Raw genomic sequence first — 23,552 nt, 5'->3', positions numbered from 1 at the left:
TTTTTATTCTTTATGATTAGCCCTTCTGGTCTCCCTTCCTATAAAGCCTTCCAAAAGCTCCATTGTTACTGTGTTGGTTTTTCTTACCTGCTGTTAACCTTTCTTAACCTTAATGCAGGTTGCTAACCTGTTACTTAGGAGGTTAGCTAATATTGTGTGCTACAGAATTCACCTAAGGTTAAATACACATTTTAAGGGAGAGTTTTGCCACTTATCTTTTGCAGAGAACATTCACATGGCCACATCAGGCCAGCTTAACCTACTTCCCTTTCAACTACCACCTCCAGGTAATACTGGGCTTTTTTGGGGGTGTTTTTTTTCCTTGTTGCATCTTGCCATGCAGCTCTCTACCTTTGACACCTTCTTGCAATGTATCCTTGGTAACTACAAGAAGGCCACACTGCAGTTTCTGGGATCAAGCTAAAACTTCCACACTTTTATCATCCCCTAATTAATATGGCTTTTGTGAACCACTGCAGTTTGTTCTCAGGAGGAAACCATCATAATCCTGGTAGTCATTAATACTAAAAGGCAATGAACGTGCCTTGGCACTTGTGCTACTAGATAGCTGCAGATGAGTTGGAAACCAGCCAGGGCAGTACTAAAGGGACAGAGAGGAGGAAATCAAGTGATGACTCCCACAAAACCTCAAACAACTGCAGTCAGCATGCTACTGGTCCAGGACTTTGCTCATCACCACTGACCATTAAGACTGAAAAACTGTAAAGCCTAAGACGACCAAAAAGCTGCAGAGCTTCACACTGATAACCACCATTTTCCTGGAAAAGAGGAACTGCAAGGCTGGAACTGCTGAGGTACAACTTGGTTGTTATCTGTTCTTCAAGTATCGATCAATTCTGGGAGTTTGAGGGCAGTGCTTTTCACCAAGGTACTACAAGACCTAAATGATCATAATGGAAAAGAATTGAATACTGAAGCACATGTGCTGAAACACAGGAATCTTTAGAAATGGGCCTTCTCTCACTCCAGGAAATTGTTTGTTTTCTCCAGAACATTACAGACTCTACCAGGGCCACAATTTCTACTGTAGTTCTGAGAAATTCTCCACCACTTGAGCCTTAAGAGCTTTGTTTGGCTCTTGGGGAAGAGGAAAAAAAAACGTGCCAGGCTGATGGCAAACTGCATGTTTGAGAGACTGACAAATGCTAGAGGCTACCATGAAATACCTGTTAATGCAAAAATGCTCGTGAAGCTTTGAAGAACAATTGTAGCAGAGGAGAGTTCACTGATTCAAGGAGAAGGAAGGGAAAAGGGTAATGAAATAGGGTGGAAAGATCATCCCAGGGTTATGAACAAAGACCTTGCTATTCCACAAAACAAACTATGGGCTTTCGGCAAGGCTAGAGGAAAAAAAATATATACATCCAGTTGTATGAGTTTCATTATTTCACCATGATTAACACCTGGAACCAACCAGATGATTTTACCTAAGTCCAGAGTTCCAATGCATTATTCTGCCCCAACATCCGTGACCATGGAGGGAAAAATGAAGAGAAAGAACAGCACAAGAGGAGGGTGCTCTGCAATGCTGCAGAGCAGATGTTTCCCCACCACAGGCTAGGTGGGCTCTGCAGCCCCACTGCAGCCTTTCTGCACTCCTGGAATGCTACTTCAGCTCTGCATATCCTCCCCAAGGAGCACAAGCCAAGGTTGTTCCATGAGGATACCAGAGGGTATTTGTCCCAAAGATGGCAGGCACATGAACTCTCCAATATCTCAGCTCTGGTGAGGCCACAGCTTGAGTCCTGTGTCCAGTTCTGGGCCCCTCAGCCCCTCAGGAAGGAGATTGAGGTGCTGGAGCAGGTCCAAAGGAGGCAACTGGGCTGGTGAAGGGATCCAGCAGAGATCCTGTGAGGAGAGGCTGAGGAAGCTGGGGGTGTTCAGGCTGGAGAAGAGGAGGCTCAGGGGAGACCTCATCACTCTCTACAACTCCCTGAAAGGAGGTTGGAGCCAGGGGGGGTTTGGTCTCTTTTCCCAGGCAACTCTCAGCAAGACAAGAGGCCATGGTCTCAAGTTGTGCCAGGGGAGGTTTAGGTTGGAGATTAGAAAGAATTTCTTTCTGGAGAGGGTGATCAGGCATTGGAATGGGCTGCCCAGGGAAGGGGTGGATTCTCCGTGTCTGGTGATATTTCCAAAGAGCCTGGATGTGGCACTCAGTGCCATGGGCTGGGAACTGCAGCAGTAGTGGATCAAGGGTTGGACTTGATGATCTCTGAGGTCCCTTCCAACCCAGCCAGTTCTATGATTCTGTGATTCTGTGAATATCTCCAACTTCCAAAAAGCAGGAGGAACACAGCTGGGCTGCTAAGTGTTATATGGTCCAGAGAGGCTTTTCTGTTGGAATTCAGACTCCAGAGAACTGCAAGGCTTTGAGGCAGCAGTGAGCAGCAGTGAGCACAAAGCCACAGAATTCTTCGGCAGGATGTTTGTTTATTCATCATCTTCCCATCACCTGCACCTTCTTGCCAGTTCAGTCTTTCAGTAGCTCCTGTCCTCTCCTTCTCACCACACAGAGGAAACATTTCTGTCACTGTCTTCTGCCTCCAGCAGGCAACCATTACCAAGTCACTAAGTAGGTCCTCTTTATCCCCTCCAAATCTACCAGGTTTCTGCCTGAGGGATACAGTCTACCAGCTAGTGAAGAGCACAGACACACCACAAATTGTTATTGTGTTTTAATTTACATCTCAACAATATTAACAAGTTTTCCAGAAGTTCCCATAAGCTTCCCAGTTTAGTACAGGCCATAAGTAAACAAATCTAAATGTGAATTTTGGGATGGGCTCAGAAGTGTGGATACCATGCAGGGTACTAATTGCACACAGGATCTGCTAGCTGTTCTTACACTAGACAATATTAGCTTGAAGTAATCTGAAATAAAGAGAAAAAAGTTGCACTCTCAGAAGATGCAGAAAGCTCTGGAATTCCCTAAGCTACAAACACGGATGTAGGAAGAGTATTCTGAGAAACTCTTAAAATTTATGTAGGCTACCACAGTTGGCTGGGGCCAAGGACAAGTTACAGAGCCAACAGATTGCTGGACAAAACTTAACTTCCAGCTTAGGTGTAATGATGGTGTCACAAGCAAACAACTCACTGTGATATTTATACAGTTCTCTGATGCAGATACCCCACAGCACAGCTTCTTTCAGTGAACACCATCATGCACTGGCCAGACAAACGTCCACGGGCATTCTCAGAACTTACACAGCCTTAAGACTGTGACTAGGAAGTAATGTAAGAAGTTTTTCCTACAGTTCTGTACCATCCAAAGTGTGCTGGAATCCAAAAGTGTTCCACACTTCCTCCAAGGAGGCACATGGTCCAATAGAACCCAGATAATCCCTGGTGGGGGCTGAGCTTTGGCAGCAGAAGGCCTTGGATGTCCTGCAACACTGGTCTGTGTCTGGAGAGCAGCATCCTGAGTTCCTTTTTGTTTTTTTCCATTCCTCATGGCATTTTGTCATCTCTTTCAGATGGGCAGTGTTACTGGTAAGCAACTGAACTGCTTGTCTCCCCAGAGGAACACTGCTTTGCTGTCTTCTGCACAGGGCCATAAGATAATGTGGAGCTTAGTTAAAAACTGGCATTGCCAGCCCAAATCCAAGAGCACACTCAGGTGAGCTGACAGGTCTGTGCACATAAAGATATGAAATCTTGCCACGGAAATAAAATAAATAAAACATAAAGAAACCAGAAATTGTTTAAACAAGGATATGCAGTTATACTCTGAGGTAATTCCAAGGTACTTTTAATCCATTTCTTAAACAAATTACTGAGAAGCCTACGTGGATGGGAATCCTGACCTTAGTGTCATATTAATCTAAAGTGACTGAAGTGTAGACATGAGGAGTTTATTTTGTATTTGAGGCTTATTTACCATTAAGCCAGCACAGGAATGAATACTCTTGCTACTAACTTTCTCTGAATTTAACCCTCTTACACTGAGACATTCCACTCCAAACTGCCTCAAAAAATCAGTTAAAGTTGATGGCTAAAAACATGGAGTTTCTTAAATTTAAAGCAATCAGAAGTGTAGAACCTCCATCACACTCAAAAGTCAAACAAGCACAGAAGCAACACACCACATGCAAAAATTCACTGGATACACTTTTATTATTCCATAGTTCATTGCTAAGTTAAAAAGACTGCTTTTTACTAACAGGTGGATTAATGGCTTTGACAAAAACCTCTCAAAATTTGGTTCAGTCCCTAGGAGCAGCAGGAAAGCAATGATCTGCTTGTATTCCACATGCAAAGTCAGCCTGCATTCAGGTGATAACTTGACTGCTTCAGACCAGCAGTCACATCTCACTCATACAGGAAAGGCTGTGATAAGATGTGAGCACTCAGCCCCCCAGATGAGCTGTGTTACCTCTCACTGGCTGATACAGCTTGTGACAAGCTTGTGACATAGGCACAGCCACACACTTCATAGGTTCAGTGAAGAAGATTCAGCAATACCTAGTGTGTGAGTTACCTCCTGTAATGTCAGCATTACAGACACTGCCAGAATCAGACAGCAGAACTTGTTCATTTACATGAGGACACCACAGGATTTAATCTTTCTGCATTGAAGTCAGTGAATGTATCTCAAGCACAGTATCAATTATTAAATTTTAAGTGCAACAGTGTTGGAAAGTACTTCCAAATCACATTTATTGCCTAATTTTAACACTAACCATTCTACTGGGGATGTAACATGTTACTGTAACATATCATGACCTCACCTAAGAGTCACATCAAACCTTGAAACTTCTGATACACAAAGATGGTTTATATAAAATATTAAACATTAGGAAAATCAATCTCATTAGCAGAATACTCTGCTTCACCACCCTCTTCCTTAGGAACACACCTAATCCTGACCTTGATGGTCTCTCAGACTCCTCGTCATAAGGTATGATTGGCTTTTGCTTGCTGTATATAACAGCTACAAAGCTTTTGGTACATTTCTCCTATACAAATATTCAACAGCAGTTTAAGTCAACCCTAAATTTCTTCAGAAAATGGTAAGAACCCTTAAACTTAATGCTGCAAAGCTTTCCAGAAATTACAATAAAAAAAACAACAACAACAACAAAACACAACTTCCATAACCCACAGGAACTAATGACTTCAGCACCCAAATTCATTTAAAAAGATGTTAGGTGTCTAGAAGAGTTAGGAGAAAATAAAGCAACTTATAAAGCTCAGTTTATTGCTTTGAAGCATGGTAGCTCCAAAGATTACATGGGTTGGGTTGCTGGGTGGTTTTTTTTGGTTTTACAATGTAGTATCAGATATTCCCCACTGAAAAAAAAAAAAAAAAAAAAAAGAAACTAAATGGCTTGCACAAGTTTCTCTCAAGCTACCTGCTGTTAACTTCAGTTCCTGCTATAAAGGGGAGAGAAGATTTACAAAACTGGGCCTACTACCAGACATCTGCATCTCATCATGTCTTCCTTCACACCACTTAAACCAGAGTGACACAGGAAGAGTGGTTTTACTATCTAACACCAAACAATCCCAACACATTTGTGTTGCAATCAAGTGACAAACTTCTAGGCTGGGTCAATCCCTGAGGAGCCCAAGGAGATAAAGAAGTTTGAGCTGTGGTGAGGATACAGGAGAGTGTCTGAGACTGCAAACCCATTTACCAAAACACACTGGCTGTTTGGCAAGATTTTGGTGGAAGTTCATTATTTTGCAGTGAAGAACAAATGAAACCCCATCCTGCTAAGAAAAACAAACACTGAGGAGCTAACTCAGCCTCACCCACTTTGGAAGATGCCCTTCACCTCTGGGAGAGGATCTCCCCTTCTCAGCACTGGGAAACCTGGCAAACCAGCAAGTGTTTTGTGTAGTCATGTGTAAAATTAGATCTCTGTTGTGCATGCTAACGTTCTACTAATATTTTCTTTCACAGGAGAGCAAGTGCTTAATTAACATTTATACTGATTCTCAAGCTATTTACCAACACAAAGGAGGTGGTGATTTGATATCCTTCCTTAAACACAGCCCTAAACACAGACATCATTCTTGCTTCCCTCTCTCACTTACATTTACTACTGAAATTTGCAAATGCTCTTTTCTTGCAAGTAAAACTCTTAGCTGAAAAAAAAAATCACATTTGTTAGAAAAAGTACTGGTTTCCTGGGATGATTTGTTCCAGTTTGCACGGTATCACCTTTGGAAGCAAGGAGAGGCAAAGAAATCTGGTACTGCAGCACCCTGCAGGATGATCTGTATTATTACCTCAGTTTTGCATCTAAAAGAGCAGAATTACAGAGGTAATGACATCTCCCAAGGTTCAGAAGTTCCACTTAAAAAAAATCATATATTAGATTGTCTTTCAATAAGTCCCACAAGAAACCACTAACTTATGAACATACCAGCCAGCCAACTCTGTGAGTTCACACTCTCACCATTTTGACAGACACACAACTTCATTCCTTCTAGAGATGTGCAAGACTGTCAGAACTGCAAGCCAAGTCACAACATTGTATGTAAAGCAAGGAAAACCAGTCTTACATCCAATATAATTATTATTCATACAATAAAATCTTCAGCAGAAAACCACAGGTCTCATTACTCTGTTTGAATAGTTGCAAATTTCAAATGAAGCACCAGCTGCAGAAGTGAAGCTGTGTCAGTACAGACTTCCTAAGAGGCAGACTATTTCCACAGCTACCAGTTCACCCTGCCAGTCAGTAGTGATGAGCAAAATCAACACCTTACATTCTTATTTTCCTATTCATGCATGATTTGCATTACCCATCAAATCCCAAAGAACATTTCAAATGGTTTATTTTCACTTTTTAAGTCTGCACATTTTAAGACAACACCTGTGTGCACACAGTAAACCATCTAAATCCACTACTAATACAGGTTAATTTAATACCTAAATTAACCTAAAGTTAGACTACTAAGGAAAACTCTTCATACTTGTGCACTTCTCTCACTACTATTTGCCTTGAAGTTCTTGGATAGGAGAGGTAATATGGCAAACTCAAGAACAGCTAAAAAACTACTAACAAATATTTGAAAGCTTCCCAGCTGTCAACATTTACTCATCATCCCTTCTTGTAAGAGAAAATCATACCTTCTTTCCTTAATAATGAGCTCTTTGTGCCAATTATTAGCAGGAAAGAAAACATGACTGCTCTACAACTTACTGAAGAACATTCAAACTTGAGCTCTTAGTTCTCCTTGAGGTTCCTGATATAAATTTATAACTTTTATTAGCATCCAATTAGCTTTTATTAGCATTCCAATAGTAATGCTCAGACAAGGAAACACAGGCCATGTTTAAAAAAACCCCACAACAAACAAACACCAGAAAAAAGCAAGAAAACTACTTTTGAAACTACTGAGTATCAAAGCATGAAGGTAATCAACCAAACCCCCAAACTATTGATTCCCTTTCCCTGGCTGGAAAATAAATATGGAGATGAGTTTCAACCAGACACTACCTGGCAGCTGAAATCTGACTTGGTCCAGAGTCTAAGAAGTTAAAAAAACAAAACAAAACCAACCAAACTACTTCAAGGTTTTGTAGTTATTTGCTTAGAATTTATGTCACACAAGTTATCACACAAAGCATCAAGGACTACCCAGGTTTGTTTTTCAAACCTCCACACTTAGAGATGAGAAAATGCAAGCAAATACATCATCCTCACCAGACATAAGTAAAAAACTCCCAGGAATTTAGAGCTTGCATTCTCAGAAGCTCTCATGTTGGGGGACTTTTCTAAAGCAGTGACAATAACCAAACAGGAAGGGCAATAGAGAGAAAAGTGTAATAATCTGGCAAGCATCAATTCAATGCATAATGCAGACTCCCTAACACATGTAATTTGAAAGCTTTTTAGAAAAGGGTTATGCAGTAATCATTGTCCTATTAATTAATCCCCCTCTCATGCAATTAAAGATATCTGAATGGTTTTTCTGGTTGTTTTTCTTTTTTTTTTTTAATCAAATGCATGTACTTAAACCACAGGACACTATCTCATCCTTTAATTTTAATTTCTTCTGCAGTTCACACAATCAAATTATTCTTACACACCCACTTACATTGTGTCACACAGCAAAAGCACTACTTTTCTTTACAGATACCACTTACAAAGGAAGATTTGCATTAAAAATTCAAACTTTTCAGCACTTCAGTGTATTTTATGAATAAGTTTTGCAACAGCTTAACAAAACAACGCTTTTCCTAAGGAGTCCTTTTTTTAACATTAAAAGTACAGGAGTGCTGGGGAACTCAATATAAATCCCTATTTTCCCAAAAGTTAACCCTGTTTTTAGAAACCAGCAGATCTCACCTGTCTTTTTTTTTACATAATGATTCGACACTGGGCAACACGAGGAGACAGGATATTAATCTCATTACATTTTGGCACCCTCTTTTGTGAACTCCCTGACAACATCCCTGCACTTCCTTTACATGAAGAGGCCCCTACACGCCCATTTCATCCCACACCCCCACACAGAGGGTGGGTTTGGTGGGGAAGGAAATGAGAATGGGTGCATTTGGGGGGGAAAAGGGGGTAAAACAGAGGCTGTTAGACCAACAGCAACCCCGAGCTGGGCTTCTCCAGCAGCAGGAAGTTTCTATGGGGCCTTGCCGAGCATGCGCCCTGAGCTCCACGGTCTCCCTATGTGGCAAGAGTGCAGAGAGGCAACAACCAAACCAATAATAGAGACAAGAGACCAAAAGCAACAAGCACCTTCTCCTCTCTCTCTCTTTCTCTATTGCTACCACCGCCTCCACACAGCCCTCCCCAGGGCTGCTCTCTTGGCCCGGGCCCTCCCACATCCATGGCAGGGAGAAGGAATTAGTGAGTCTGGCAAGAAAATCTGCTACTGGAGAGAGAGAGAGGAGAGAGGAGGAGCAGCTTGAAAGGAAAGAGTAGAGTGCATAACCCAGCCCTCCACCTCGCACAGCTCAGGTGGTGGAAGGGCAGGAGCAAGCAGAGAGGTTTTTATTCCATACCCCCCCCTCCTCCCCTCCACACACACCCAACTATAAGAGACGGGGGGGGTGGAGGAGAAGAAAGGGATGGAGATGGCACACAATGGCTGGCTGTGTTTGTGGGGAGGAGATGGCCAACAGCAGCAGCTTTGGGAGGGGTGGGGGGGGGTGTCAGGGCTTCTCTGTGCCCCCTCCCCCTCCGTTCCTCACCCCCCCCCCCTATACAGAAAGGGTGTGAAAGAGGATGGGGATATTTCCTTGCGTGTTTGGGGCCTTCTGGTTGAAGTAAAAACATGCGGCGAGGAGGAGGGGGGTGGGGGGAGGCAGCGAAGAGACCCTCAAACTGGAGAGGGGGGGGTAAGAAGGGGGAGGAGGTGGAAGAGAGCCAGCTTGAATAAAAATAGTTATTTTAGCTTAACCTCCCGTCCGCAGAGGGCTCGGGAGCAAACCCTGAAAAGGGAGGAGGGGAGGCCGAGAAAGCACGGAGAGGGGAGAGGCCGGAGGGGAGAGGGGGGGGGTGGTGGTGATGTCCCCCTCCTCCTTCCTCGGGGTGGGGAGGAAGCAGAAACACACAAACAGCTGCTCCCCCACCCTTCCCCACGAAATAAATGAAAAAAAAACAAACCCAAAAGGGTTTGTGCAGAGGGAGGGGGAAAGGGTTACCACCAGCACCCCCCCCACACCCCCCCGGAGCGTCGCTCCGGGAATCCCAGGCCCCTCCTCTCCCTCAACGCGCTCCACCCCCGGGGCCGGGAGGAGGCGGGGGGGGAATAGCCCTGGCCTCCCCCCCCTCCCCCCTTCCCCCCCGAATCGTGCCCGTGCCCCCCCCCCCTCCTCAGCCAGGCGTAGGAATTGGGGAAGAGGGGGGGGGGGATTGAGAAGAAGAGAGGTAACCGGGCCGCTCACCCTGATCTCCGGGTTCCTGAGGCGGCTGCAGGACGCGCTCCAGCTCGGGGAAGGGCAGTTCGGGCAAGTCCAGCAAAGCCCCGTAACGCTCAAGGAAAGAACAGACGACGGCGAAGTTAGGCCAGGAGCCCGGGCAGCAGGGGCCTGCCGGAGGAGGGGGAGGCGGAGATGGAGCCGGAGGAGCCGCCGCCGCCGCCATCTTGGACCTGAGGATGGAGAAGGAGCTTGGGGGGGGGGGTGAAGAGGGGGGGGGGTGAGAAGGGGGCGGCGGAGGGAGGGGGCGCTGCCGAGCCGCGCCGCCACGATCCCACAATGCACCGCGGGGAGCGGAGGGGAGGAGGCGGCGGCGAGAGCGGCGCAAAGGAGGAGCCGCCCCTCGGCCGCGTGCGGAGCGGGTAATGAAAACAAGGCGGGGCGAAAAAAGGGGGGCGGGGCTACGCCTGGAGGCGGAGATGGACGGCGGGGACGACCAATGGGAGCTAGGAGAGGGGAGGGGCCGGCGGGGAGCGCTGGCCAATGGAAAGGCGCGGGGGGCGTTGCCTTTCGCCTCTTCACGGGGAAGGTGGAGGTCGGCGGGGAGCGCGAGCGGGTAACGGCTGTAACGGATCCGGGTCCTGTCAGCGGCACGGGAGGCACGGCCCGGTTCGGTTCCCTTCCCTTCTCTCCCCTCCCCTCCGTCTCGCTTCGGCTGCCTTCCCTCCCCTCCGTCCCAGTTCGGCTGCCTTCCTTTCCCTCCGTCCCGCTTCGGTTCCCTTCTCTCCTCTCTGGCCCGCTTCGGCTGCGCTCCCTTCGGCCCGTCCCGGTTCGGCCATCCCTCTTGGGTTCCCTCCCCTCCGTCCGGGTTCGGCTGCCTTCCCTTTCCTCCGTCCCGGTTCGGTTCCCTTCTCTTCCCTCTAGCCCGCTTCGGCTGCGCTCCCTTCGGCCCATCCCGGTTCGGCTGCCTTCCCTCCCCTCCGTCCCGCTTCGATTCCCTTCTCTCCGGCCCAGCCCGGTTCGGCTGCCTTTCCTTCCCTCCGGCCCGCTTGGGTTCCCTTCCCTCCGGCTCGCTTCGGCTGCACTCCCTTCGGCTCAGCCCGGTTCGGCTGCCTTCCCTTCCCTCCGGCTCGGTTCGGTTCCCTTCCCTCCGGCCCGATTCCCGCCTTCACCCCTGCCCCGGGCGCTTCCCTCCCTCCCGGCAGCAGGGGAGGGGTTCGGGGCGGCGGGGCCATGGGGCGCCTCAGGCAAGGTCGCGTTTTGGGGTGGGGGGCGGTTCAGGAGCGGTGCCCCCGGCCCTACCCACGCGTGTTGGAGGTTGTGGACCCCCCTCCCACCTTTCGGTTCTCTGTCCTTTCCTCCTTGTTTTCAAAATGCTTTCCTCTTCCCCTCTTACAAGCACACACTCTCCATAACCTCGCTTTCGTCACCTCCCTAGCAAAACCACCGAGTTCCCAAACACTGTTTCCTTACTTTGACTCCTGCCTCTTCCCTTCTCGCTTCATTTAAGCTTAACCTGTGCTTTCTGCTTGTACTGCCAGTTATTGAATCCTGACCCGCTCTCCTGGCTGCTCTAACACTCCTGACATTGCAAGGGCTGCAGGCATCGGCCACCTTCACCCACAGACCCCGCTCCCAGGCAGTGCTGGAGAACTGCATCACCTTTTCATAGAATTGGCTGGGTTGGAAGGGACCTCAGAGATCATCGAGTCCAACCCTTGAACCACCGTTGCGGTTGCTAGACCATGGCACTGAGTGCCACATCCAGTCTCTTTTGAAATAGCTCCAGACACGGAGAATCCACCCCTTCCCTGGGCAGCCCATTCCAATGTCTGATCACTCTCTCCGTAAAGAATTCTTTCTAATATCCAACCTAAGCCTCCCCTGGCACAACTTAAGACCATGGCCTCTTGTCTTGTTGAAAGTCATCTGGCAAAAGAGCCCAACCCCCCCTGGCTCCAACCTCCTTTCAGGTAGTTGGAGAGAGTGATGAAGTCTCCCCTGAGCCTCCTCTTCTCTAGGCTGAACACTCCCAGCTCCCTCAGCCTCTCCTCTTAGGATCTGTGCTGGATCCCTTCACCAGCCTGGTTGCCCTCCTTTGGACCTGCTCCAGGATCTCGATATCCTTCCTAAACTGAGGGGCCCAGAACTGGACACAGTACTTGAGGTGTGGCCTCACCAGGAACCTTGAGGAGTTGTTCTGCCTGAAACTTGACATGCGCCGATTCTTTCTTTTCCCCTTTGACCTCAGGTTACGCCTTGGTTTTTATGAAATTTACTTGTGTCCACAGCCTCTCAATAAAATAGTCTGTGGTGCACTGTTCCCACTCACCTTTTTTACTCTGTTTCTGGTGAGTGCTACTCTGAAACCACATTTACCTTTGATAGATATGCTGGAAACTTTAAAGTTCATCTACTTGTTCTACAGCACTTCAGTCTCCAATTTTTTTCTTTTAATTCTCAGCTATTTTTTACCTCTGCCACCCTTAGCCACTACTTAGGTTCTTTCAGTACCATATCCTTGTGTAAAATTCTGTTTTGTTTCCTTTTTAAGCTCTTCTGCTTCCTTTATTTCCTATGGTTTTTAATTCATAGCTTTGCTTATAAATTTCTGCACCATTTCTCTTCCTCACCTCATTGTGTTTGGACTGCTGTGATTTACAGAAATTGCTATTTTAGGTCATACTTGTGAGTTGTATAATTTATGGTCTCTTCTGATCTGAAGTACTGTATATTTTGGTACTGTACATTTGTCACAGAGAATAATTAAAACAACAACTAATTCATTGGGGAAGTATTTTCCTGCTGATTGATGACTGGACCCCACCCTCCATCAAGAATGTCCAAAGTTCCTGTTGAAAAGTTCATTCTTACTTCAATTTAAGAGTTAATTCAAATAACCTGACCTCACTGATATGCTCTGGCAGTATGATTGGGAAATGTCTTTAGATTAGGAATTGTTTTTAAGGCTTTTAAGATTTGTTTCTTTGTTTCTTTGCTGGTGCCTTCTTTGTTTTGGGCTGTTTGGAGAAGACCCTATGGAACCCTCAGCCTGAATTTGCTTTCCTTTTTTGCAGTTTTTGCCAGTTTGATTGCACAGTCCCAGCCTTGTGATAATATTTGGACTGGGAAATCTGATATTCCTAATCATTTTATTGTTCATTCACCTCTCTTTAACCTCCAGATCTAATTCTGATGTTTCCTCTCCAAACTAGAGCAGTCAATTATTTTTGTCCTTCAGAGCCAGGTTCTGGGTGGTTTATTCACCCTTTACTCTTCTGTTGATGGGTGAATTCTTTCTGCTGCTTATTTCTTCTGCTTTTATCTCCTTTCATGCAGACATTTGGAAAAATAATCCTATAAACCTTTGTTTGAATCCATTGCATCATGGATGGGTAACAAATGAACCTTGAATAGATGAATCCAGGTTTCACTCCCCTGTAGCTGCTTGCCTGGCTTCCAGTTTGGCTGTGTGTGTGTGTGTGTGTGTTTCACCTAGGAGCAAGGAAGAAAAGAATTTCCCTGTGGAAGTAGCAGCTCTGGCAGCCTCAGTTTTGTGTCAGATCCAAAGTAACTCAGTTTTTACTTCATGGGATATTTGAAGCAGGATATTTAGATCTGTTCCTGGCAATTGAAGAGCACGTCCTGTCTGGCTGTGCTGTGGTTTGCTGCAGCATGTGTGAGACAGGAAGGGAAAAAGCCTGGAAGATTTCTCTTTTGTGAGTGTTTCCTTCTTTAATTCATGCCACCAATGTTCCCGGGATCAATTTCTCCTGCTGAATTTGAACAATTAAAAAGCAAAGGATGAGAAACTGCATATCTGGAAGCATCTGCCACTGAGGTTTTCTGGATCAGCCAGCAGCACAGCTCTGCAGAAATCATAGAATCATAGAATTGGCTGGGTTGGAAGGGACCTCAGAGATCATCGAGTCCAACCCTTGATCCACTATTGCAGTTCCCAGCCCATGGCACTGAGTGCCACATCCAGTCTCTTTTGAAATATCTCTAGGGATGGAAAATCCACCCCTTCCCTGGGCAGCCCATTCCAATGGCTGATCACCCTCTCCATAAAGAAATTCGTTCTAATATCCAACCTAAACCTCCCCTGGCACAACTTGAGACCATGGCCTCTTGTCTTGCTGAGAGTTGCCTGGGAAAAGAGACCAACCCCCCCCTGGCTCCAACCTCCTTTCAGGGAGTTGCAGAGAGTGATGAGGTCTCCCTGAGCCTCCTCTTCTCCAGCCTCAACACCCCCAGCTCCCTCAGCCTCTCCTCACAGGATCTCTGCTGGATCCCTTCACCAGCCCAGTTGCCTCCTTTGGACCTGCTCCAGCACCTCAAGCTCCTTCCTAAACTGAGGGGCCCAGACCTGGACACAGGACTCAAGCTGTGGCCTCACCAGGGCTGAGCACAGGGGCAGAATCCCTTCCCTGGGCCTGCTGGCCATGCTGTTCCTGATACAGGCCAGGATGCCATTGGCCTTCCTGGCTACCTGGGCACACTGCTGGCTCCTGTTCAGCTTCCTGGCAATCCAAACTCCCAGGTCCCTCTCTTCCCTCTAAACTGGAAGAACAAAAAAGAGACCACCCTTGCAACACACCAGTGAGCTGCCAGGCTATTCCAACACGTTCCCTGTGCCATTCCTTTCTTCCCTGCTGCCAGAACCACACCAGCAGCCAGACTGCATTGAGGTTGAGGGACTCTGGAGCAGGGTGTAGGAGGGGTGTGAAGTGATGTGAGTCACTGCCCTGTTAATGCCCAGCTCTGACTGTTGCAGCAGATCTAAAATTTATTGCTGTTAATACCAAAAAAACAGCTGGCCTATAGCAGTTCTGCTAAGGCCTTAGCTGGAGCACTCTGTATAGTTTTAGGCAAAAGACATCAAAGAAAGATGCTTGGCAATTGTTGGCTGCTAGGAGAAAAAAGGAGAAGCTGAGCAGAAATGTAGAAAAAGTGACTGAAGGGGAGGTGAGTTTACCTAGTCTAAAAGAAAGGAAAAAAGATTAAGTCCTCAGGAAAATAAAAAATGGTGAAAAAGATAAAGATTAAACTTCTTGTCCACAGCACAAAAGGATTAGAAATAATGGGTTTAAGCTGAAACAATGAAGACTGAGGCCAAATATTGGAAACAATATTATTTGGGTGTTTAACTGTGCTGCAATATTACACAGGGAGACTTGGCCTCTGGAAGGTGTAACTAGGGAGAGAAAGCTTGACCCCTTTAGGTCTCTGAAAACCTTGATTGCTCTAGCAACATGGGAATGCCATTGTTTTATTCATAGCTTTTCTCTTGGAATTTTTTTTTTGGGTGTTTTTTTTTAACCTTATTTACTGCTTTTAATTGATAAAGGGGCCAGAGAAGCAGTGTCTTAGTTATTTTAAGAAAATGCCATCATCTTCATTGTACATTTTAGGGAGAAGATTAAAACACAGATGTGAGAGGATATTCTGGGACCTGATCCCAGATGATAGTTTTGAAAGTTGAGCACCCAGTACTTGCTTAGATTTAGCACATAAAATGCTTTGCCCAAAATCCTGTGCAAAATCCCCAAGAAGTCTGATAATTCTGCTGATCACAAACTCCCATGGATGGAGTCTGTAATAGTGTTTCCTTCCCAGCTCCTTGGGGAATTTTCTGGTTTTCTTAGTATGCTGCATATGTTAGCCTGATGTTATGTATTTAATATCTTTTTTCTAGACTTTGATACAACTTTGTGATGTCTTCCCCTGAAATTGCTTCCCTTTCTTGGGGTCACATGAAGGTCAAAGGCTGCTCTACAACTTACAAGGACTGCAAAGTATGGCCAGGAGGAAGCCGAACCTGGGATTGGAGAGAAACTGGCACTAATGTGAGTTTGCTCTTTATTATCCATCCTGATTATAAAGGGGACTCTGAGAATGGTCCAGAGAGCAGTTGTTAATTTCTCCAGCCAGAAATTCAGTGAGCTGCCTTGCACTCATCTCCCCATTAAGAGTTTTCTTGGGGAGAACTGAGTGTTTCAGAAGTGACTGCAGAGAGTTTGGAGGATTTCAGACAGACAACTTCCTCCAGGTGACATGTTTAGTGACTGCTGCCACCAGTGCCCCACAGCTACCCTGACAGGAACACTCTCACACACCTTGCATCTCTCAAACACCACTCTCTGTTTGATGAAAAGTGCAGTTGTCATAACCTGCTGGTACCAACCTTTTGGTCAGACTGTAAAGCAAAGCTGTCTTGAGCAAGAGAGGTAAAAAATTTATAGGAAGTTGGCAGTGAGTGACATTATGTGACTGAAAGACAGCAATGCATGTGGTTTGGTTTCCAGCCTTTTCCTTGGGGTCCCTCAAACTTATTTCAAAGGAAAAACATGCAGATAGTGTCAGATGTGCTGGTTTCTCCATGAAAAGCTGATCACACAATGGCTTCTCTTGGTAGCCATGTCCTAAAAGTGCTTGCCCTCATTATTTTTAAACTTTATCTATAAATGCTATCAGAATTATATTAAAATAGATGGAATAGTATTGACATTCCAGACTTAGAAGCAGAATAATGTCATCAGCATTAGGAAGCTGATGATGATTTTTTCCATATTGAGGCTTGCTCTAACACACCCATATTGGCTAGAAAAAAAAAAATCAATCCATACTTTCTCAGCAAAAGTTAAAGCAGAAAAGAATTATGTGCTGATCAAGTCTTAGCAGGTCTTAGACCCAACACCTGCAGCTGTAACCCAGGGGGTATATCTCTGTTAAATTCATTTTGACACAACTGAAGGGGAGAATGTTTGGTTCTGGAACTTCTTTGGGAGAGCAGAACTTTTTTAGGATGACAGAGTTCAGTTTAACACCAAGAGAAAGGTAGTGCTGTCATGCAAAGATACCTGTACCACACAAAGATAGCTGTGGATGTAGCCTTTGCCAAAGTATTTTATTTATGGAGTAAGCATAAAAAATGAAGTTTTTGCTGTTCAGCTGTTTGGAGAGGTGGGTTGCATGGTGTGGGATGTCACTTTGGTTTGCTTGACTGTATTGTTTTCCTGGGTTATATGCATGTATCACCAGAGAAGCAGAACACATACAATATCTGAGAAACTCCCAATTGGTTCCCAACTCTATCACATCTTGATACTCATTCTGACCACTTTGGTTTCAAATTATAACCACTCAGTAGCATTTAGGAGGTTGTGAGTTCAAAGTTTCAAACAAGGGATGTCTTCAAGGTGGAAACTTCAAGTCCATAAAATCCCTTAGAGAAAAATCCCCCAACTGAATCAAAATAAACAAGTTATGTTAAATCAAAATCAGTGGAGGAAAAATAAAAAGTTGGGTTCTTTGGAGAGGTAGGTTTTTGGCATCCTTTTTATATCATAAGGAAGTACAAAATACCTATTTAAATACCTATTTAATATAAATACCTATAAATATAATAAATACCTATTAAAATACCTATTTAATACCTATTTAAGTTTTGCCTTATACAGGTCACCTGTAATGTTCCTCTCCCCCTTGCAGCTGTAAGGAGTTAGGTGACTTGGTTTAAATAGCAGTAGCAAGCAACAAACGTGAGAAGAGATCTAAGCTTTCCTGGACTGCATCTCCAGCTCCAGAAGAATGGTAAAAAGTTCCTCTGATCAGCACTGGAAATAGCAGAATTAATCAGATGTATTTTCGGGACATTTCTTTGTTAGACCACAGTGTGCTTTTTGGGCTTGTTTTTCCTGGGTGCAGGTTGAGCTGAAGTTTGGGAAAGAAGCAGTGATGGTCTTGTCCCATGCTCAATACAAATTGTTTCCTTTCCTTCTCTTCCTCCTGTCTTGCATGTTATTCTTTCACCAGGAAAAATGTGTAACTGGCTCAGCAAGGTTCTGTAACTGAGCACAGATAATTCTTATGGCCTTAACCCTTGGGGATGGAAGACAGCCTCTTCCTGGCTGTATTTCAGTGCCATCTGTTAACTGGTGAAAAGAACAAGGAATCATGAAAGGAAAAAGCAGAGAATTAAATAAACAATCAAGAAATTCTGCTGCCCTTCCTCTGTCCCTCCAGCTGTCAAATCAGCAGTCAGACACTTACTCCACCATGTTACATTTCCTTTTTTACACTGGTTTCCTATGAAACTCGTGGAAGCCCCTGCACCAGTGTTGTGTGTAACCAAAGAAAATCCTTTTGTTCGTGGCTTTCATGTCCCAGGAGTACTCATCATGTGACAGCAAACCTTCTCCTGCAAGCTAATTATTCTAATTGCAGTAAACCATACCAGTTGTTTTTGTCAAAGTTCTGAGTCTACTTTAACCCCCCCCAGAGGAAAAAACATTACCTCTTCTGTTATAAACATTCTTGTGATGTTTTTGTCTGAGAAATCTGCATGTTGAAGTTACCTCTGAATATCACATGGAAATGGATTAAAGCAAACACAACTTGGAGAACCATAAAGGTGAAATTCCAGATACCAGCCAGGCTAAAGAGGCTGTGATTTAGGATATTTCTGGTGGGATAAATTGATTCCACATGGTTGAAGTCACCCTCTACCATGGAAGCTTTCCCTCACCTGTGACTTCAGGAGCTCCTGTGGTCATTTCAGCTTGAGAAGTCTTGCCCTGTCCAGCAAGCTGGAGCACTGACAGGGCTGTGAGAGGGAGCAGCATCAGCTGCTGGTGACCTGAGCAGGGGAAAAAGAACAGCAGAGGATCCAGGGACATCAAAGAATAAAGCTGAATCAGTCATTGTCAGACTGTAGCATTTTCTGGAAGTTTAGGGAGTGAACCATAAAAGTAACATTCTCCAGAAGTCCACCATGCTGTTACCTACTGCAAGAGAGAAACTCACTGCAGTCCTCTGAAACAACTTAAGAATTCCCCTTCCCCCTGTCGTGTCCTCCCACCCCCCCCTAAAAAAAACCAAAAAAGGTATTAATCCTTAAAAAAAAAAAACAAAAAAACCCTCACACCAAATTCTAGCAACAGGTTGTACAGTTTGTTACTCTTGGCCACACAGAGATACATAGAAAGTGAATCCAGGAATTGAATAATGTTTTATATTAACACTACAGGTGTGTTTGTTGTGTATTCATATGTTTAAAATGTCCTGGTAGTAAATGGATGTCATTCCTTAAAACTCAATTAGCAATGGTAAAGCTCTTTTCCTTTAAGGAGTTTGGTTTCCACTACTTCTTTCTTAAAATTTAGAATAGTGAAGAAACTGAAGCTGTTAACTAACATGAAACTAACCAGTGTGCTTCAGACCTTTTCAGTAAATGAGATTTACAAAGTAAATAAGAAAAGAATTTAATCATTTGAATTTGTTGAGGTCTTTGTAATTAAACTGGGTAAACTTTGGCTTTCCATGATCTTCATTACAAAAAGATTTTGTTCATTTGAAAACAAATGGCAATATGTTAAAATTTATTGTTTTCACTTTTAATATTTATAAAAGGCTAGCTGTTAGATGGTTTAGAAATGTGTAATTTTATTTTTAACTTTATTAATAAATAATATCACCATCAACTAACTAACTGTCATCCCTCATCTGCATATAAAATACCTTTTATAATTACCAACATTATCTACTGTGTGTATGCAGAAGAGAGGGTTGTGTTACATTTTGCTACTGCTAATTTACCCTGCTGGGTGTCAAAACACCTTGGTGAAGCTTTCCTGGTTGATGCTGTCAGTACAAACTTATTTTCCTCTCTTGACAGCATTCTCCAGGAGTGCAACCAGCTGACCTTGAAGAAGTTGTCAAGAAGGGTGTTAAAACCATGGTGATTGGTCGTGGCATGAGTGAGGCTTTGCAGGTAAGTTTTTCTTCCATAATAAACATAAACTGCAACTCTTTGTTTTCCTTATTCGTCTCATCAGAGAGGAAAAAAAATCCATGATGCTTTACTAAGAGGGGAAAAAAATCTGGGATGCTGAATTAATCTGACTGAACTGTTGCCAGGAGTTCCTCTCTTCCTAAAGGAAACATCACTTGAGCTCCTCTGTGTTAGCATCAGTGTCAAACAACAAACAGGTTTATGTGCTGCAATTAAATTTAAACGTGGACAATTTTTTACATTGTTATTCTTTTCCTCCCTTAGAATAAGTTATGATCTAGGCCTTTACCTGCTGTAATTACTTTGATAATTAGACATTTCTGTTACTAATCTTGGGGGGGTGTCATTTCAGCAGCTAAACTAGCTACAGAAAGTTGGGAAATGCTTTGTGAGAAGCAATTCTTTAGATTTTTGTAGTGTGGATAACACCTGATTTAAATTAATTCCCTTCAATTAATTACCTTTAGCTCCAGTTCTTTTTACAAGAAATGGCTGTATTTTAAATAGTGTTAAAGAGAGATGGGAGGTGTGTAAAAAAAATTCTATCCATCTCAGAAAAACCTAAGCACATCATCTACTAACAAATGACACCACTACCTGTTTTTGCTTCAAGCCTTTCAGTGTGTGGAGGAAAAGACTCTTTAATACTTGCTCTTTCCATTTCCTTTTCCGAGGTTCCAGCATCCACTGTGGACTATCTGAAGAAAAACGGGATCGAGGTGTTGGTCCTGCAGACAGAGAAGGCGGTGGCAGAGTACAACGCGCTGGCTGCTCAGGGTGTTAAAGTCGGGGGAGTCTTTCATTCCACCTGCTGAAGCCTTTACAGATCCCTTCGGTCCCGGCCAAGTCACCGACACCTCTGCTGGATCAGGTTACACCCAACAGAGAGTGGGTTTACACCTCTCTGCTGGGTCAGGTTACACCCAACCCAGTGTGGATTTACGTGCCAAAACACTTGTGCCCTGGCAATCTAAAATGCAAGGACAGTTTATTAGCTGAGTGCTAATTGAGTGCTCACAAAAAAGTGCTGTAAATGGAATAATTTCACTACAGAACCATTTCCATACTTTCTGGAGACTGAGCTAATTTTCCTCTGAAGACTGTCTGTGTTTTGGGTACTTTCCACCTCTTGGCTAAATTAAAATTCTAGGCTGGGAAAGTTTTTGTTAGGAATGGGCCTGAAATGACATGATTGGCCATGGGAATGCAGCCATAAAATAACCAATGAGTGCAATCAAGTGGTAGATGTGAAGCAGTGGTAAAGAAGGACTTTACCACTACTGTATAAATCAGTTAAAAATAAAATAAATTAAAAAGTGAACCCAAAACATGGAAGCTTGCCTCCTGCTGATGACTTCAGGCAAGATATTGGCTGTGCTGATCTGTTTGTGCTGTTCAAGAACATAATTCAGCACTTCTAAATTTTTCAATGAATGTGGAAAAGTGAAAAAACAAACCAATACAAGAAATAAATATAAAAGAGAAGCCTTAAAGAGTTTTCCCTTTAATAGTGAATTTTGAAGACTGAGTTGTGCAATAGGTGTCTATTCAGAAGTCTGTGTGCTTGAAGTCATCAAATTTGTCACAAAACTCAAGTTTGCAACATAAAATGTTGCTGTTAGGCAATGAGTCTAAATTGCTGCTAGCAGGCTCTGGGGATGGATGTGAGAATTCTTCCTGGGTTTCATTCTTTATCTGATGTTTTCAGCATTGTGCTAAGAAGCATATTATGACACTGAAAATGTAAGAAGTTCTGGCTGCTGCTCTTGGTGGGCTTCTGTTAATATCACCAGTCCAAACCAGGCTCACTGCTGCTGGAGCTGTGCACATTTAGTCTGTGCCTCTTAATGCAAATACAAAGATGTCACTACAAAAGCCCTGAGGCACACAGAGCAATCCAAGTAGTAGCAGAAGGGCTTAAATTTGTCTGAGAATGCAAAGTCTTTCCCAAGAATAACCCTTCACAAAATACTCCATTCCTTTCCTGTTGATTTGAGCTGATAAAATACAATGTGGTGTAAGAGCAAAGGGAAAGTGAATGCTTGAAAGTTTTATCTTGCAATCTCCTAATTACAGCAGTGTTTTCTAGGAGTGTAGCTCTGTTTGAGGCAACATCTGATCTACACCAGCAAGAGCTGCCTTTCCAGCTGCCTCCCTCTGCCCTGACACAGCAGCTGGAACAATGCTCCTCAGAACTGCTCCTCAGAACATTATTCCCAGGGACTTGCATGGTGAGAAGCAGAAGGTGAACCACTGACCCAGAAGGCTGTCATCATCCCCAAGGCATGCCAGCAGAACCAGTTCCTCCCAATCCACTCAGCATGAAGGCTTTTTGCATTGAATGTTGGTACCTGGTGGTTGGACTCCTTTGATCAGAGTTTTATATTTGCATTATTTCGTGAGCTTTTTGACCTGAAGGCAGCCTTACACAGAAAGAGGCTTTGCAAGGTTTTTACAGAGGACAATTCTGGTTTCCTCAGTACTGCAGTGTGTGCCTTACCCTCTTAGGAGAACTTGAGCAAACACCTTATCTTTCAACTCCAGATATTTGTTTGTTTGGTTTTTATATTTTCATATTAATGATGAAGCCACAAGCAACAAAACTGCTCAGCCCAGGTCCTGCATTTGAGAAGAATTCAGTGATCTCCTCACACTGCTGCAAAATGTTTTGTCCTCCCAAAAAGCAGGAGAGGAATGGAGCTCGTTCAGCTTTGCCAGGTGACTTCCAGAGGTGCATCCTACCTGGCTTTGTGCTGCAGCCTCCTGATTGTTCCTTTCATTTGGCAACTGGTAGGATACAGAAAAGATTCCACTTTCAAAATGGGGAGCAAAGAAAGGGATTTCCCTTTTTAAAGGTAAACTGCTAAGTTTTCCTGCTGTCACTACAACATTTTGGTGTCAACAAGGTGACAGTCTGTGCTTCCAGGTCCTTCCCATCCCTGTCTGCTGTCACTGCCAGCTCTGTCTGATCCCACAAAACGTGGCTGCTCCACTTGGGCTGCTCCAGTTTCCCTCTTGGTGCCTGAAATTGCTTTGCTACATGGTGGAAACAGCTGGGACTGATTCATCCAAAAAAAATCCAACCAGCTTAAAAAACCCCACCACTCTCTTTACTAAATTGCAGCTTTCAGATAGAGCCTTAAATAATTTGTTAAAATTCCAGGCTCATCACCCAGCTCAGGGAAAGGAGCTTTTACACAGCCAGATCACTCATGTTCTTTGCTTCTCTGCCTCCCACCAGGAACAGCATCTCCCAGTGGGCAGTGAACTCCCACCCCACAGACTCTGATGAAAGCAGAGCTGGAGCTGGGCTGGCTGCCAGGAGGATTCCACCCAGCTGGGCCTGTCCCCAGCCCTTATCTTTCTGCAGCAGCACACCCGAGCTGGCAGCCAGGAGGAACAAGTCACAGAATGGTTCCCAAATGCACCACAGCAGCACGAGCACCATTTTTAAGGGACCTCAGACAGCATTTGTGCAAAAACCTTGTGTCTGTGAGCTTTCAGACTTTGAGGATCTGAAGTTTAAAAAGTTCCCTCACTCCTGGTGCCTATTCCTAAAAATAGACTGGAGTGAAATAAGATGTAGTGAATGTATTGCTGACTTGGTAAAAAAAAAACCTGAGAAATTACAGAGAAAGGTGTGTTTTGCCCAGAGAAACTATTATAAATATCTACAGGTGGGTATCAGGAGAATGGGTTCAGACTCTTTACTGGTGTCCAGTGACACAAGAGGCAATGATCACAAACTGGGATGCAAGAGGTTCAACTGAAACAAAAGGAAAAACTTCTTGTGAGGGTAACAGCACTGGAACAGGCTGCCCAGATTGCTCATGGAGTCTCTTCAGAGACATCAAAACCTGGACATGCTCCTGTGTGACCCTGCTCCAGCAGGGGGGTTCT

General features: G+C 44.4%; 2 protein-coding genes across 11 annotated transcripts in view; one reads left to right on the top strand and one right to left on the bottom strand.

Annotated features, from left to right (window-relative positions):
• RSF1 (remodeling and spacing factor 1) overlaps window positions 1–11,263 on the bottom strand; it is a 68,485-nt gene extending 57,222 nt beyond the window's left edge. Inside the window, exons 1-2 of the mRNA XM_030469526.1 lie at window positions 11,194–11,263; window positions 9,884–10,089 (exon numbers count right to left, since the gene is read on the bottom strand). Of these exons, the coding sequence (XP_030325386.1) occupies window positions 9,884–10,082 (199 nt within the window). The 5' untranslated portion in view covers window positions 10,083–10,089; window positions 11,194–11,263. The remainder of the gene's footprint in view (window positions 1–9,883; window positions 10,090–11,193) is intronic.
• On the top strand, window positions 10,413–20,973 carry AAMDC (adipogenesis associated Mth938 domain containing). Of its 10 annotated transcripts, none has more exons than XM_030469533.1 (5): window positions 10,424–10,525; window positions 12,148–12,207; window positions 15,555–15,705; window positions 19,536–19,631; window positions 20,327–20,973. In XM_030469533.1, the coding sequence occupies exons 3-5, from the start codon at window positions 15,574–15,576 to the stop codon at window positions 20,465–20,467; spliced, it is 369 nt and encodes a 122-aa protein (XP_030325393.1). In that variant the 5' UTR covers window positions 10,424–10,525; window positions 12,148–12,207; window positions 15,555–15,573; the 3' UTR covers window positions 20,468–20,973. The 10 variants fall into 10 exon arrangements, with proteins under 10 accessions (XP_030325394.1, XP_030325392.1, XP_030325390.1 ...); XM_030469531.1 differs by having other exon boundaries at window positions 10,425–10,525; window positions 12,108–12,207; XM_030469528.1 differs by having other exon boundaries at window positions 10,425–10,530; window positions 12,108–12,207.
• The last annotated feature ends 2,579 nt before the right edge of the window (window positions 20,974–23,552 follow it).

Source organism: Calypte anna, chromosome 1, assembly GCF_003957555.1.
Source record: "Calypte anna isolate BGI_N300 chromosome 1, bCalAnn1_v1.p, whole genome shotgun sequence".
Lineage (NCBI taxonomy): Eukaryota > Metazoa > Chordata > Aves > Apodiformes > Trochilidae > Calypte > Calypte anna.
Note: the sequence above shows the minus strand (reverse complement) of the source record. Positions and strands in the feature narration are given on the sequence as shown.

Coding starts and splice junctions, on each gene's coding strand:
- AAMDC (XM_030469534.1), top strand. CDS start 15,574: ATGTCTTCCCCTGAAATTGCTTCCCTTTCTTGGGGTCACATGAAGGTC. Junction 15,706..19,535: donor GGAGAGAAACTGGCACTAAT/GTGAGTTTGCTC, acceptor CTCTCTTGACAG/CATTCTCCAGGAGTGCAACC. Junction 19,632..20,326: donor GCATGAGTGAGGCTTTGCAG/GTAAGTTTTTCT, acceptor TCCTTTTCCGAG/GTTCCAGCATCCACTGTGGA.